Consider the following 16,604-nt stretch of genomic DNA (forward strand, 5'->3'; position numbering starts at 1 on the left):
GAATCTCTCTTGCACAAGAGCCCATGTTATATCCTACAAAGACCCCTGCTTTGGTTTATAATGTACTTGCGGGTATGTGCCATTTTTTCATGCCCATCCCTTCCCATTTCCCAAGGGTTCCAATTCAATTTGTCAGCAATCTCAAGAACACCCAAGTAGAGAGGAAGGGAAAAGCCTGCCTGGAGTGTACATTAACTCCTGAAGGTGTCACCCTGAAGGGGATGAAGAACGGATGAGTGATAGAGGTTTCCTGAGTACACCAGGAGGCAAGAAGGGAAGAGAGCAGGATTTACCATTTAATGCTGCTGAGCTGAGTGACTGGGGAAGGTTGCACTGTGACCATGGGATGCACAAGTCAGTGACCCTCATGGGCCGTACAGCAGTGCCAGTGCAGCTGTGGGTGATAAACTCAAGAGAGGAAGAGGAGGAGGAGGAATATTTAGTCTTTACACTGTTTTTCAGTGAACTCTCCAATGGAGTAGTGCTGCTTTGCTGGAACACCTAGGAAACTTGTAAAGTAACACTGTTCTGCAGTCTTTTTGTTGTTTAACATGGAATAAGTGTTAGTTTGTACTTTCTATTGGTAGTGTGAAGGTAATAATGAAGGACTTTTTGCTGTATGAAGTGGTAGAAGCATAAAGCAGTAAATCTTCCATTTAAGTCCTTACACCTGTCACCTAAACCAGACTAGTAAAATGTTTTGCATGTTTTATTTTAGTCAGGATTGCCCTAATGAATTATTATCCTGATTCTTTAAAGTGACCCATGGGACTTGGACATGACTGCAGTCTGCTGAGGACCAGCAGCACAACAGGAGACTGGTAAATATTTAATATCACATTTGTTTTATGAATTAATTTTACAGTAGCATTATTGATGCTGGAAACTTAAGTCTATGATCTTTACAGATATACACACACCTGTTAAGAAAACCAGGAAGAAAAGTTGGAAAGTTTAGCTTCAAGCTCTTAGCATAGGCTAGAGGAGAATTTCAAAGTAAGGGTGTGGATTTTAGTGGCTGTTAGACTATGAGATGACTTCTGTTAGATGTGGACCCATCAGAGTCCAGGTTCAGATACAAATATTGTGTAGGCAGTAAAGGAAGTGTTTGACTGGTGGGACAGCTCCTCTGGACCAGCAATGGGAAAGGAGCAGTTCTAAGGCAGTTTTCAGTTTCAGCTTTTGGATTTCTGTGGCTGCATTCCCATCAGTGAACATACATAAAGGAGAGTAAAAACTACCTAGAAACAATCATTTTCCATCCCCCTTTCTCCACAGGATTGCTTCCAATTTACTAAACCACTTTCATCCTGTGATCTGTCCATTTTGTTAGGAAATCTCCATGCTGCTAACACCTTCTTGGTGTTTGAAGTGCTCAGCTGATAATTCTGAACAGTTTTTGTTCATATGCTTCCACTGGGATTTTTCCCAGAGACACAGTACCAAATCTATCAGAGTTTAAAGAGTGTCTGGTTGATATTTAGTAATATGGTTTAGTTTTGGGTAGTCCTGCAAGGAGCAGGGAATTGAAATCAATGATCCTTTTAGGTCCCTCTCAACTGGAGCTATTCTGTGATTCTATGGCATTTGCAAGCATAAAGAGTGTGATGTTCATACTTTTAACTGGGGGTCCTGACAAGCTGTGTAGTCCTGAATGATGCAAAGCTGGGAGGAATATGGCTCAAGAAGACAAATAGGTAAAATGCCCATGGGATGATCAGTGTAATGAAAGGCTGCAAAACCCTAATGGGACTTGGCCTGGTGTTGATAAAGGGCTTCCACCTAAGGACAAACAGATGGGCAGATCAGACAAGAACAGGTTATACCCTTCCCACACTACTACTATCTCAGTCTTTTTAAGTTTTGGCTTTGGATCTTGGCTTTGTCAAAATTTTCCTTTGCATTCTCCTGTGAAGATGCTTTCACATTTGCTAACCCATTTTCTCAGCCTGTAGGCTCACACTCTTTCCCACAAGGCTGGCTTCTCACCACCCACCCTTCTCCTTTTGGTCTCTGATTTTCAGAGTAATCATTAAATGTGTCCTCTGCATGCAAATGCACACCCTTATGGTTCATCTAGGTACAGACCCACATAATGCTGGATTCATTTTGTCTGTGGATCACTTCACCTGAGTAGGAGCCAGAAATCCTGGCAGCTTAGACATCTTAGGGCAGGAAACTCTGCTCAGAGGATTCAGGAACACTGCTGGAAATTCTATTTTTTGTCAGGGGATGAACTTGAAAAGTATTTGGATAGTGAGGCAGGGAACCATCCACAAACCCATCACTGACAGATTGGGAGAGCAGTAGGGGGGCAGAGCTGCCAGAGGACACAGCCACCCTGTGTCCTTCCTGTTCTTTACCAGGTGTACACAAACACCTGCAGAATCAGTGCTTCACCAGCTCTCTTCACCGGGGCCAGTAACAAGAAAAACCTCTTCCTGCTGCTTCTTTTTCCCCAAGGGGAGAAAATCCAACAGTAGTACTGGTTGGTTTTAAGTCACTAAGTCAGTGATCAAGAATTTTGGCCTGAGCCTTTGCTTCAGACATTGATGTCATGAGCAACCTGTAAAACACCTTTTCTGAAATGATGAATAGAAGCAAGAAACTTCCTTGTTATATTTAGGCAACAAGGAGGATATTTATTAGGAAAATTTTATTCCTTCACCTATTTCTTTATCTACAGCTGAAACAGAGTGAGACCAATGTTTCTATTATTATTATTTATTTTTATTTTATTTTTATCACTCGGCTCTTGGCAGGCAGATGGCGCCAGATGGGCGTTCAGCGTGGCAAAAAGCCTCTTCTACCAGCTGGAGCAGGGCAGCATGGATAAAACCACAGGCAGGACAAACAGGAGTACAGGTGCTGTGTCTGCCACAGTGAATGTTTGTCACACCTGTGCTGCACTGAAAATACATCCACAGCAAAGCTTTGGTATAGGGAGACTGAGTATCAGCAGAGAATTTTGATTTCTGAAATTACAGGTTGTGTGACAAAAATAAAGAAATAAAAAAACAACAGATATGTTTAGAATCATAGGATGCCTCAGGTTGGAAGGGACCTTAAAAATTATCTAGTTCCACTCTTTCACTATCACTAGGCCAGGTTGCTCAGAGCCCCATCCTTCCTGTGGCCTTGAACACTTCCAGGGATGGGACATCCACAGCTTCTCTGGGCAACCTGTTCCAGTGCCTTGCCACCCTCACAGTAAAGAATTTCTGCCTAATATCTAATCTAAACCTACTCTCAGTTTGAAGCCTTTATCCATTGTCCTGACATTACATGCTGTAGTAAAAAAATTCTCCCAATCTCTCTTCAGGTACTGGGAACCTGTTTGTTTTGGTTTGGGTTTTCTTATTTTGTGCAAGACATCCTTATCATACCCCCCTAATATTACTCTGCTACAAATGAGGAGGAACACTTTCTTTACCAACTCTGATTTTACTATCTTTATAATGATCTTTGGTATATATCCCCATGGGACTTCAGGGAAGAGTAGCAGAAAGATGCTTTACAAAACTGAGAAACTGCATGGAATCAAATCTCCAGGTCCTGAGGAAATGTGGGGTTTTGGGATTTGCTAATTCCCAGAGCTTCCTCTTTTTCTGCTGAGGTGAACTACTTAAGGAGGGCAGGTGACTCTCTGTATAAGAAACAGAACTAAATCAGCTGACTCAAAACATGATTAATCAAAGCATAAGACAAATTTTGAATGTCCCTGAAGACTGTCACAAAATACAAAATTCTGATAGTAAAAACATGAAGGAGTGTATGAGGGGCCCAGGTTTGGACCACTTTTTCTGGGAACTCACAGATACAGGATAGGTGCCAAGTTACATTTGCACCTGCAACCTTCAGGTGTCTTCTGTTCTTTCCAGATTCTCCTATTATTGAACAATCTGTCCTCGAGCTTCTTGCGACACACAGTGTCCCTGTGTGCACTGCAAGCATTGAGGTCCCTGCCAAGGCAAAGCCAAGGCCCAAAGTCACATCAAGGACAGCGTGGAGGAGACAGAGGAAGAAAATGTGGTGGTGGAAAAAAAGAGGGACTGCATTACAACCAGAACCCTGGTGAGAAAAGACAGTGGAGCCATTGTGCTGAATCTGAAAATTCACTGTGCCTGGAGAGAAATGTAGTGATAGGAAAAGGGGTAGTGGCTTCAAGGGTAAGTTTAGATTAACATTTGGAAGAAATTCCATACATACAAATATAACACATGCACACAATTTGGAATCAATGAATTGTGACTGTTCTGTGCTAATTTGATTTTCCTCTATGTAGAGCCTCTGAGAGTGGTGTCCCACAAAAGTTGCTTGAATGGCTTGTTACCCACAAGCAACAATGAGAGACCAGATAATTCAGTACCTCTGAAAGTCACACCTATGGATTTGGCTAATTTTGACTGCTTTTTACTAAATTAGACCAGACCTGACTTGAACAAGTGACTGATTTTGTTGTAGCCATCAGATAGCAGCCGTATGATCCATGTTCAACACAGCTTGTGCAACACATGGGAGTGTTCCTATCAGCAGCAGCATCTGACTAACGAGACTGTTGCTCTTCTCTTTCTGTTAATATTTTGGTTCTTTCTTGGATTCTTTCCGCTGTCTCATTCAAAATGTTGAATTTCATGTTAATTAAATTGTAATCGCTCGTGGTATTGTCCTAGTTTCAGCTGGGATAAAAGTTAATTTTCTTCTTAGTAGCTAGTACAATGCTGCTTTGGATGTTGTAGCTAAATAGTGTTTTCTCTTATTAAAGGACTATTTAGTTTCCCATGCTTTGCCAGTGAGCAAGTGCACAAGAAAGCTGGGAGGGATCATGGCAAGGACAGCTGTCCCAACCTGGCCAGAGGGATATTCTTATATCATAGACAATTATGCTTAGTATATAAACTGGGGAGAAATGTCTGGGGACTGCCAGTCACTGCTAAGGGACAGGCTGGGCCTCATTCAGAGGTTGATAAGTAACTGTAGCCACCTCTTAGCTTTTATTTTCCTCTCTCTCTCCTTTTCATCTTCTTGATTTATCTCAGTCCAAAAGCAATAAAAAAAATTAATTAGTGATCCCTCTGTAACTATTAAAACAAGGACACAGGGATTCCCAGTTGGGGGGAATTAAGTTTCTGCAAACAGCAGGGATCAATGTGATGAAGGTGTTCTGAGGTGTAGGTAGCTTTAAGGTTCACACAGAGGTTGCCAAAGGCCATAATGTATGCCAAAGAATATAATTTGTCATACATGTTACTATGCTCATCAACCCTTTTAAAAGAAAAGAAAATTCCCATGAGATTAATGAAAGTTTCTTACATTCTTTTATTTTAGTACTGGATTTTTAGTAGTAAAGTGTCTGTGCCTAGCTCTGAACTGATCAATATCACAGGAAAATACCAAAGGATTTACAGTAGCCTCAGAAATGCTGAAATGGGCAAATTTTATTTTGTGCCAGCAACAGAGGCTTCTTACTCTATATAACTGAAGCATTTTACAGACAAAACACTGTCAATGCCATCAATATCCTAAAGTATTGATGGAATCCTGTAATAGATACTGAAGAGGGTCTTAGTAGTTGCACATAATTCAGGAAAAAATTGGCCAAGGATGGAAGCCAGTAAAGCTAAAAAAATAGAGAATTCTATGTAATAGATGAAAGCCTTGAGGTTAAATAGTTACTCAGATGGGAAAGCATTCAGACTCCTTTAAATCAGAAGACAACAAAAAAACAATTTAAAGCCTGGAGCTGTGATTCTTCTCCTATTTGAAGACTTGCATTATCTCATACTAGGCTTAGGAGAGGAGAATACCCTCTGCCCATATGCACTGTTTTCCTTATGACCCCTCTGCTCAAATGAGAGCTTTGTATAAAAGTCATTAGCATCAAGTTTGTTGTGGCATGCTGCACTGGGTGATTTTTTTTGGTGCCAGGGGAAGGTTGTTGCATTTTAGCTGAGAATTTCAGAGCAGAACTTATATTTGAATACACAACTTCCAATTATTTTGATTGGAAACATACAGCTATTTTAACAGTCCATCTTTTGTTCTTCTACTACATTATGGAGGCTGCTGCAAAGTGGACTAAAGAGCAAAAAGCAAGATCTGTATTTTTTTTAATTACTATTAATTAGGGGTACTGTAATCTTTGGCAAATGAACTTGAAGAACATTAATAGGATCTTGCAAGCCAGTAAGTACATTCCCTAATCCCAGTCCACATAGCACCTGACTACTTCCCACAGGACTGTAGGAGGGATTTATTAAACAAGAAGAGACACAAGGGACTCAAAGTCATAGAAAACAGGTTGTAGGAAATGTACTGCAGAGTTCACCAGCCAGCTAGGAAGAGACAGAAGCAAACCTTTAATGCTAAACACCTTCTCTAAGCACATGTGAGTGGTGGGCAGTGCTCATAGCAGATTCTCAGATGATTCTGTGCCAGAATGTTTGAGTTTTTTTCTTAAATGGCCAACCTTAAAACAGTGTCTTCATTATCTGCCTGTTAGGAATCACATTGCTTTGCTGGACAGAATTTGCTCTGTGTTTATTAAGGCTCTTTTTATACCCCAAAATCCTGCAGGTTTGGCACCTTGAAATGGACCAGCTCTGTATTGATATCTACACGCTGTGTACTCTCCTGCTGTCACAGAGCCTTCAGAAGTGCTAAAGGTGATAGATTTTTCAACTCCAGCCTTGGCTTAGCCTGGAAGGGAACTAAACCATGGAGATTAATGTGTATCCTTACAGAACAAGGCATGAGTTGAGGACACCAAAAAGACGAAATGCACCAAGATCCCTATCTCTAGTACCACTTACAGACAAATACTACTTCTGAACCCAAGCCATGAGTGAAGCTGGTATGGGAGAAGTAGAGTTATTAGAGGAAGAAATTCTAGCAATGTCACCTTCAGGTAAGACCTGCAGTATCCATCTCCTGTCTGTCAGCTGTTACTTTCTCTTTTTTTAACATATACCACATTTTGCAAACTTTTATCAGATTCATCTTGCACCTAAAAAAACCCCATTTATCATCACTGCTCAACTGGGGTTTATTCAATTTTCAGAGGTTCTGAGGAAAATATAGAGCAGCACAAAGTTGTGCAATCCTTGAGCCAAATTTAAATCACTCTGCTATCCTTGCTAATGTGTCCCCTGAATGAGTGTGTCAAGTTTAAAGCTGCAATAGTTGTTTTTTACCACCACATGACTTCTCACATCACACCTCACATGTGGTTACAGAGGTCACTGTTGGAAATTCTCTGATTTCTGACATGGATTCCTTAGTCTGAGATGGGTTAGGACAGTTGATGCTACAGTAAACAAACCATCATGTTTGAAACAGCCATTTGCTGTAAATATGTGGTATTATTGAGACAGGATTATAATCCTTTCACACCCTCAGTGAGCACTCAGCATTCTGGCACCAAAAGCTGAAGTAATATTAGCAGAGGTCATGCTTCAAGTACACTAATTATGTCTTGAGGATGAAGACACCAATGAGAATGACCTGCCATGAAATCCCTAGCTACCTTACTAATTGAGGCAGCAAAGCATCTACATCTTTATTGTTTAGAACTTGCTTGCTTAATTATTAATTAGAAAATTTGGGCTTTTTGTATTAGATGCTCCCAGGTGACAAAGCATGGTGCTGGCTGTCCTCAGTAGCAGTAAGGCCAGCAGGAACAGGTGATTCATGAGTAGGGCAGAAGGACATTCATTTCACTGAGGAAGCCTCAGAAGACAAAATCCAGGTGGCCAGTATAAAAAAATGGTCATTTCCCTTCTCAGTCTCCACTTTGGAACTACACAACCTATCCATAGGGCATGGCTTTGTTACTGTATCATCAAATAAACACCAAAAAATCCCAGAGAGACTGTAGGCTCCAGACAAACCTCTCTGGTGTGGCATGGCAAAATGAAGTACTGTGCTGAAGAGTATGAGAAGTCCTGTAAGAAACAGACATTATACAAAACTGCATGTGGCAGAATGTAGACAGTAAAATCATCAAATGAGGCATTAAAGCTGCCTTTTCCTTTCTTTTGTTCTCATTCATGTATTACATGCAAACTACATTTTTTTGGTCACATTTTTTACATTATTTTTAAATATTCCTGTTCCACCCACCACACCTGAGTAGGTGCTTATCAGAAAGCAGTTGATTGCATTGATGTTTTTCTTTTGTGGTTGCACAACTATTGAGAGAAGAGCTAACACCATCTTAACCCTTACAGGTAGTGCCTTGTGCTGAAACACTCTGAAGGGCTCTTCTTGTATTCTCTGATATGACTCAACAGGCTGAAAAATGGCTGTACCTTTCTGTGCAATCTCTCATTCTCTCATTTTTTTAAATTTTTTTCTCTCTCTCTGTTTTTTTATTCCCACCTACCCAGATTTGATCTGACTGTGAGGCTGAAGAGCCACATGGTGGTTTGTGCTGGGACAGCACTATGTCTTCACACATCTTTTCTGTGAGCTTCTGTGTTGAGTGCTGTTGGAGCAGAAATCCTGCAATTAATGTTTTTTTGGGCATCTGATAAGTACAGCTGCAGGGTTTTGGATTCTGGAGTTGCCCTTTGGCCTTTATCACAAGCTGTCGCTTGGGTTTAAAAGTTGACTCTTGGAGAAAACTCATGCAGAGCTTCAGGTTCATAAAGCCCTGCATAACTGCTTGCTGTTTTTATGGCAAGCCTTTTTATAGGCCCCTCAGTGGTGATAGAGGGACTCCTGTGAACACAGGTTTATCAGCTGCACAACCCAGCCCTTCACAAGGGGAGCATCAGTGCTCAACAAGCCATAAAACATTGGGGAGGCTCTGTGATTCACCATGAGAAGCAGAATTTTTCAAGCATGCAACTGCAGTTCACATCAGGTGAAGAGAAATCATTCTTGATTAAACCTTGAGTGGCCAAGGGTTATAAAGACAATGCTTGAGGTCTCAACACTGCCCTGAGGTCCAATTTAAATTGACATGGATGTTGAGCTCATTTATATAGATATTAACAGCAATTTATATAAATTTCCTTTTTTTTTTTTTTAATTGTAGATCTACAGGACCCTGCTCCACAGGACCCTGCAAAATGAGCCCCACTGTAAGAAGGTACCTCTCAGTTTAAATTGTACAAGTTGATCTGTATCACACCAGCTCTTTTCCCTCAGCTTCCAAGATGATCAAACTAATGAACTGTAGCATGAGGTTATGTGGAACCTCCCAGGCCATGCCAGCTATGTGCACTTTGCTGGAGACAAAGTCTGCCATTGCAGACTGAAGAAATATCCAACACTGGTGTCTTTGAAACATTTTTCTATTGGGCTGATTCTGTACAAGTAGCTCCTGTAGCCACAGACACCCCTGTTGTGCTCAAAGATTGGGTTTGTTTCTGTTGCTGCTCAAGCCAATAAGCAGAATTTTATGGTTGCAGTTGTCTTGGCCAGTGGTCCCCACCACCACCACCAGTGGTGTGGCAAAGAGAGGGAGGACAAGGACCATTCCCAGTCCTGATCCACAGCACCAAGTGATTTATTTCTGACCTGTTCTGCATTAAACTCAAGAAGAGCTGCAGAGATGTCCTTTACAACATTAACATGCAAGCTGCAGGTACAGTATAGACAAAACTTCATCACCTTAGGGTACTGACAGGAGGTACTCTTCTGCTGATGAAAATCACACACAATTTCTGCATCAGTACTACAGTTAGGTTTTTTCATTAAAAAAAAAAAATCCAGATGCTTCCAAGAACACAATCCTTTATCCAAAACAGGCCACGGGAGCAATCCAAAATGTTTTCACTAAAGGGGAGAAAGACTCCCTGGTCAGAAAAGACTTTCCTACTTCTTCATTGTGTTTCCCAATTCCCTCCTTCATGTTAGCTGAAGACTGGAAGCAGCATGGCTCAGAGCCAAGGAATTAGGATGGTACTGCTGGTGCTTTATTTACTCTGTTCAATGTGGAGGGAAAGGGTGAAGCAGTTGTTGCTTCAGACACTCCTAATGCTGCCTTGTTTTTCACATCATTATTTGAACAGGCTAATCCCCATAACAGCACTGACACAACAGTGTCTGTCCTCTCAGCAATCTGGTGACATCATTTCCATTGCCAGTGGGTCTGATGCAGGCTGGCTTGGGTCCTTAGAGAGACTCCTATTACTGCAGTGATCTGCTGGGGTTACAGACCTATGTAATTTTCATCCTTTCAGAGAATGCTTTTCAAAACCAACAGCCCTATTTTTTCATCAGAAGGTAATTAAACAGTACAAATTGGCCCTCAGGATAGAAGAAATCAAGGAAGGAAGTACTTTCCTAGATATAAAGTGACTTTGGAAGTGAATATTTTTGCCCCAGAGAAGGACAGAGGGAGGGAAACAAACAGAATAAACTGTGCTTAAATGGGTCATTAATTCTTAGCTTTCCCTGACCACCCAGTAATGTTCAGCTGGCTGAAGGAGTCTCAGACACTGTGACCCTAAACCACAGCTCAGATGCAGAAGACAACTAGGAGACATATTATGGTGTCCTGCAATGTGATGTCAGTACTGATGTGTGGTTCACAGGCACAGAGAAGATCTACAGCAATAAATACCCTGTCACAGGCCTGCTCCCAGGGAGGAAGTACTTCTTCTAAGCCAGTGTCTGCAATGACAGTGGGGACACTGACCCTCTGGGTTCACAGGAGCAATGGAACATCTCCAAACACAGAGGTAAGCACAAGACTAGGGGTTAAGCTCAAGTTCCCTGTGTGGCCTTGGGTATGTCACTAACCTACTTTGCACCTCAGGTGCTCACCTGGGGATTAGATAAAAAATATCTCCTCTTCTATCCCTCCATTTGTTGACAATCTCTTCAGGACCAGTCTTCCTTTTATTACATGTGTATGTAGCCCATTACATAGCACTCTATACAGATCCTGTTTAAATTAAAATTCAGGACATCTGTGTGCTCAGAGGGTGATACCATCATGTCTTGACAGAACAGAAGATTGGTGTTACAAGTCATTTGTCTTGTAGCACATTTTCAGTCTGACTGGGATTTGTTCCCTAAATGAGAAGCAAAGAAATCTGTGACATGTAGGAGACTGTATGACAGTCTTTCTAGACCAGAAGGCCCTGAAAGCACATTATATTAAACATTTAGAGGTTATCCTGTCAGGTAAATGCCTTCTTCTTTCTTCAGTTGCTCCCTACACATGCCTAATCATAATATGAATTCTAATCAGTAGTGCTCCCAAATATAACTGAACATGGACCAGCTCATCAAAATGGTAAGTGATCCTTCTGCCCACTCTGGGGAATTGCAGAATGCAGTGACCCTAAATGGTGAGATCAAAGACAGGTTTTTTTGGATTGGCCTGTGCCTGGTGTAATAAACAATATAGTAATATAAAAAATTATGTATTAATACATATTACTTGATTAGGCATCTGTTTCTTCAGAAGCCTATCCACATGTTGCTATGAGTCTTCTAATCCCATTAAGAGTAATGGACAACACACTAAATGGACAGAATGAGTGGTACCCTAAAAGGAGTAATGAGGTGTCAAATTGTGTATTTGTATTTACATATCATCCTTTCCTGATTGATTAGACCATAGGTATGTTACTTTGGCTATGTGTGCAGCTGAGAAAGAGCACTTCCAGTTACATGGCTGCAGTCGTGTTCTTCTGTGGAAGTGCTCTAGGTCTGGGTTCTACAGAGTCTGAAATGACTTCAGTAACTTCTATGCAAGTAGGCAAGTGTAGGAGAGTTGTAAATGGAAGGAAGTTAGGTTGGGGGTGCCTTGCACTACATTCCTTTGATAATAGCCTACCTGTCTTCAGGCAGGACCAGCAGGACACAGATGTGAACTGATTTCCTATTCTTCATTATACATGGCAAGTCACAAGGTTTATTTGCATAAGCCTGGGAGATGGTAGAAAAACTCCAAAGGAGAATGAGGAGATAAGCTCTTTTCTGAGAATGAGGTCTCATAAAAGAATTTTGCAATACACTGCTGCACTTACAATCCATGGGATTTAACTGATGAGATCCCATGTCAACACAGCAAGCAGTATTAAGTACTTCAAGAAATGTGTTTAAATACAGGCTGAAAATAGAAGATTTGTAGTGGACACTGGAAATTAAATTGTACATGCAGTTCCCCTTGATTTCTCCTGAGCATTCTGTAGACTATTAATGCCTCAGAAAAACACCAGCAGAGCAATAACCCTTCCTCTACAAGATCACCTGCTTTGGTTTATAATTGGGTGTAATTTAATCATGCATTTCTAAAGTGCTTTGGGAGCCAAATATCTGAAAGCACTTTACAATTTAATGGCATTAGTGAGAGAAGGCACTGATATATTCCTGTGGAGCAAAAGTCTGACACCAGTTACAGCTGAAGAAACAAAGAAATTAATTGCTTGCTTACAGTTGTATAGCAGATTAATGGAAGAATAAGACTTCCAAGTCCTTCCCCTCTTGAATTTCAGTTTGTACTTGTTTGCATGTAGAGACGGGTGTGCTGGTCAGATGCCAAGAGTAATGTGGTGTATTCTTCCTACTCCCTGGGTTTTTCCTGATAGGAAGTAAGGTCCAGGCCATGAAATATACCCAAGCTTTTAAAGATATGTACTCATGCACAAGAAGGCTGGTGCTGGCTCTGTTTGCATGTTTGTGTGTGCAATAGGAAGCAGCCTGCAGTGACTGTCCTTAGCAGCAATTTGACTTCAAGATGGAGTATCTGAGGAAGGACAGTGCTTCTTGTTTCATGGCCCCACTGAGGAGCCACAACATGTGGCAGCAACAGCTGTGCCCTGAGCTGGGCTTTCATCAGCAGCCCCCACTACCAGTGACCCAGTACAGGGGCACCATTAGCATCACATGCAAGCCTAAGCTCGGCTCACCTCAACAAAGAGCACCTGCCTGCTTATGACCCCTACAACTTGCAGCTGCAAGCTGATCATCTGTGGTAGGTCAGGTGTGCAGCCACTGGGATCTGTTGGGGGTTATTCTCTCCAGGCTGAGTAACCACAGATTTCTTGTCTGAATGTAGTTCACACCCTGCAGTTTTCCAGGACAAGTGCACTTGCTGGGACTGGCACTTTGTGTGGATCACACTCCTCTGGCTCCCTCCCTGTCCACAGAGGAAGAGATTGTTCAGTTTCTAGGTGCTGGAGCTGCAAGGGCTATATTGTGGGAACTTACCTTCATATCCAAAAAACCAGCCTAACCATCTTCCTTCGAAGTCACTGAGATTTATCTTCAGTTGCTTTAAGGCAGTCTTGTATCCCTTAAAATGGCATATTTTGGCCAGCAGGCTTCATGAATTTCCTAAATGGCTCAGAAGCAAACATGACCATTTCTCAGTCCCTAACCAGGCTTGTTCTGCATCCATGGCATAGCTAGCACTTCCAAGCAGTCCATAGCTGCTCTCTGACAATAGCCTTATGCTTTCTTTTTTTTTTGCACAGATGCTGCACTGGGTACATCTGCTCTCTTCCTTTGTAAAATGGAAACATTTTTGCCAACACTGTATGACAGCTAGTAAGCTTTCCAAGACAAAAAGAGGAAGAAAATCAGATATTTCATATCCTACTCTTCCTTCCCTCTTTTGTTGAACCCAGTGAAGCTTCAAATCAGGTTGTAAAATAGAGCTTGGTTCCAGCTGGCTCAAATTGGTGGTGTGAGCATGGACACCTCCAGGTGCATAGGGTGAGATTTTACAAACACTTTTAGAGACAGGCCCTGGTGCCTCAGGCCTGTTAGTGTCCTCTTAAAGGGGCCAAGAGAGAGAGGCTGCCAGGCACAGCTTGAAATGAAATTGATACAGCACCAATAATGAGGGACTATATTTGGAAAGATCTTTCAGGGTTATTTTTGTCTGAGATCATTACTTCTGGACACCCTGCCAACAACTGCTGAGCACACAAACACACCCCACCCAGGGTTTGGTTCTCTCTGCTAATGTGGAAGTAGCTCACAGGGAAAGGATGCTCACACTGGGTTTCCTGCTCTGATTTTCAAACTGACCTGTCTCGGTGTGCACAATACATGCAACACTTCACTGAAGCGCCCACCCAAAATACTGAAAGCAGTTCTTTACCATTTTTCTAATAATTCCTGTTGTTACCACGTCTCACTTTGCATGCACCCTGATATACTCCTCCCTGAAGCCACAGCTGGAGCACAGCTTCCTTGTCCCTAAAATCAGTGTGAGCTTCCTCTGGTTGCCAGCCAGGCTGATGCAAGGAATCCTGATAGCACTGCTCACCCAGTTCAGGGAAGGCAGACAGGCCTAAGGGGCACGAGAACAGCTCCCTATCCCCTCTGAGATCTGCTTGCTGGGTAGCATTTACCTTCTGCCTTCCCACACTCAGCTTGTTTAGGTGAGCACTGTTGCAACAGGAACACACCTCTTCAAAGTTATTCAAAGCACCCTGTTTACAGCAGACCTGGCTGAGGAGTGAGGCTTGCAAAAGCACTGTATGGGTGAGGTGCTGATTTATACTCAGATTCCTCAATGGCAGCCTGTGTCTGAGGGATCCTGAGGCTCCTCCTTGTCTTGACCTGGGCAGTTTCTGGGTAGGGTCTCTCTGCTGCCAGATATTTGCAGCTGAGTGAGGTGGGAAATCAAGAGTCAGAATAAGAGACTGTAAAACTGACTTTAGCAGATGGGGCATTCATTGAGCTTAACTGCAGATTTATTTTTATTGTTTTAGGAATTACATTCTTGATAATTTTAGTTCTGGAGGAAGGGTAGTTTCTGACTGGACTTGGGCACTGTAGGCAGGAGGGCACCATGGCTCATGTAAAAACAAGCACTCTTCATCAGGACACGGGACCTTCAGACCAGGACTTAAAGGATTTTTTTTAGGGACATTTTTCAGAGACTTTCAGTGGTCTTTACCTGCTGACAGGCTGTCCTATGGGAAGGGAGTTAAGGACTAAGTAAGGACTGAGCAAATCTGCTGATTTTAACAATTGTGAAAGAGTAGCTGATTTCTGTGTTGTTTCCATAGGGACTAAACCTCTGTCTCAATTTCTCTTAATATATTGTGGTGGATTTACCCCAGCTGGACACCTGGTGCAGATTAGAGCCATTTTATCACTACCCTCCCACAGCTGGACAGGAAAGAGTCAATTTAACAAAAGGTTTATGAAGCAAGGTAAGAATAGGGAGATCACTCACCAATTACCATCACAGGAAAACACACTCAACTTGGGGAAATTAATTTATTACCAGTCAAATCAGAGTAGAGTAAGGAGAAGTAAACCCCTAAATTTTAAAAAATCTTTCCCGTACTCCTCCCTTCTTCCTGGGATTACCTTCATTTCAGAATTTTTACCTCCTTTACCCATTGCTGGAGCTGGGTGGAGAATGGGGGCTATGGTCAGTTCATCATGTCTTTGCCTCTCTTTTCTCTGCTCTCACATATTCTCACTCCTCTCTTTTGCTGCATTTGCTGTTGCAGTTTTTTTTCCTCTTCTCAACAGTGTTGACATGGAGGCACTTGGACCTGTTGCTTCTGGGCACAAGGGAAGCTTCCAGCTGCCTCCCACAGAAGCCACCCCTGCAGTCCCCTCCTGCCACCAAAGCCTTGCCACACAAACCCAATACTTACATACTCTTCTATTTCTCATCTTTAATTGCATTCTTCTGCTTAGCCATGTTTTTCCATTTTAGGCCTTTTCACAATATTTGCAAAAGCAAATAGGGCATTGCACCACCTCAGTGAAACACAGCAGCAGCTTTGCTGCTGTTGTAGCTCAGATAATTTTCCTTAGGCTGAGAGGGGGCAGGTTGCAAAGAATAAAAAGACTATCAGACCCAAAGTGAATTGTTCAGAACAGTGCTGAAGTGATCAAGGGGAAATGGGAGTGAAAATGAGAACTCCCTAAATCTGAACTGTCACTTCCTATGAAAACTGTGACAACTTTTTCCCTTGTTCAGTGGAAAACCTTATAGAGCTTTAAAACATTTATCCATATAAAAGCATTTTATCCATAACTTTATGACACTTGCACTCAAAACATAGGGTTGACTGCACTAGTATGGCACTTAGTCCTTCTCTTTTCCTTAAGAAAGGAGGGACACAGAGACAGGAAGTTTGCAGAAGTTGAAACACAAGATATAATTAGTGGAACTAGCTGTGCCCAGTCTGGCATGCAGAACAGCATTGTTGTGGCTGTGTAGTTTGTCTTCATGTGGCTCAAAATGCAGCTGCCCTTGGCTTCTGTGAAGGTCATTTAGACCAGGTGGTAGAATGGGGCTTCTGCTCAGTAGGGGCACTTCCAGTGTTTCCATCTTCCTTCCTTCTAAATGATTTTATACAGTAGGATGTTAAAGGTGATATTTCTAATGCCCTCTGCTAATGTATCTTAATGGCAATAAAAGGGGGCAAAGATTTGGAGAGAATCCTGCTTCCAGGTTCAGAAAGAGACTGATTGGATTCTGCCTCATTTTCTCCAGATAGCCCAGCAGGCAGGAGCTCCACAATATTATAGGCTTCTTTGTGTGTGATTGTATATAAACACAGAGCAAACCATAAATCTGAAATACTTAAATCCTTGCAATACTAAGAAAGTAAATGCAGCTTTGCAAATGAGGGAGTCACTTTTACAAAGAGCTGGCCATA

At 42.0% G+C, this 16,604-nt stretch overlaps 1 protein-coding gene across 1 annotated transcript in view; it reads left to right on the forward strand.

The window, feature by feature from the left end:
* Positions 1-74: 74 nt before the first annotated feature.
* IGSF22 (immunoglobulin superfamily member 22) overlaps positions 75-16,604 on the forward strand; it is a gene marked incomplete at its 5' end in the record, with an annotated part of 41,262 nt that continues 24,732 nt past the window's right edge. The window contains 5 exon segments of the mRNA XM_079309986.1: positions 75-233; positions 3,818-3,992; positions 3,995-4,136; positions 8,388-8,465; positions 10,525-10,691. Of these exon segments, the coding sequence (XP_079166112.1) occupies positions 75-233; positions 3,818-3,992; positions 3,995-4,136; positions 8,388-8,465; positions 10,525-10,615 (645 nt within the window). The 3' untranslated portion in view covers positions 10,616-10,691.

Source organism: Erithacus rubecula, assembly GCF_903797595.1.
Source record: "Erithacus rubecula genome assembly, chromosome: 6".
NCBI lineage: Eukaryota > Metazoa > Chordata > Aves > Passeriformes > Muscicapidae > Erithacus > Erithacus rubecula.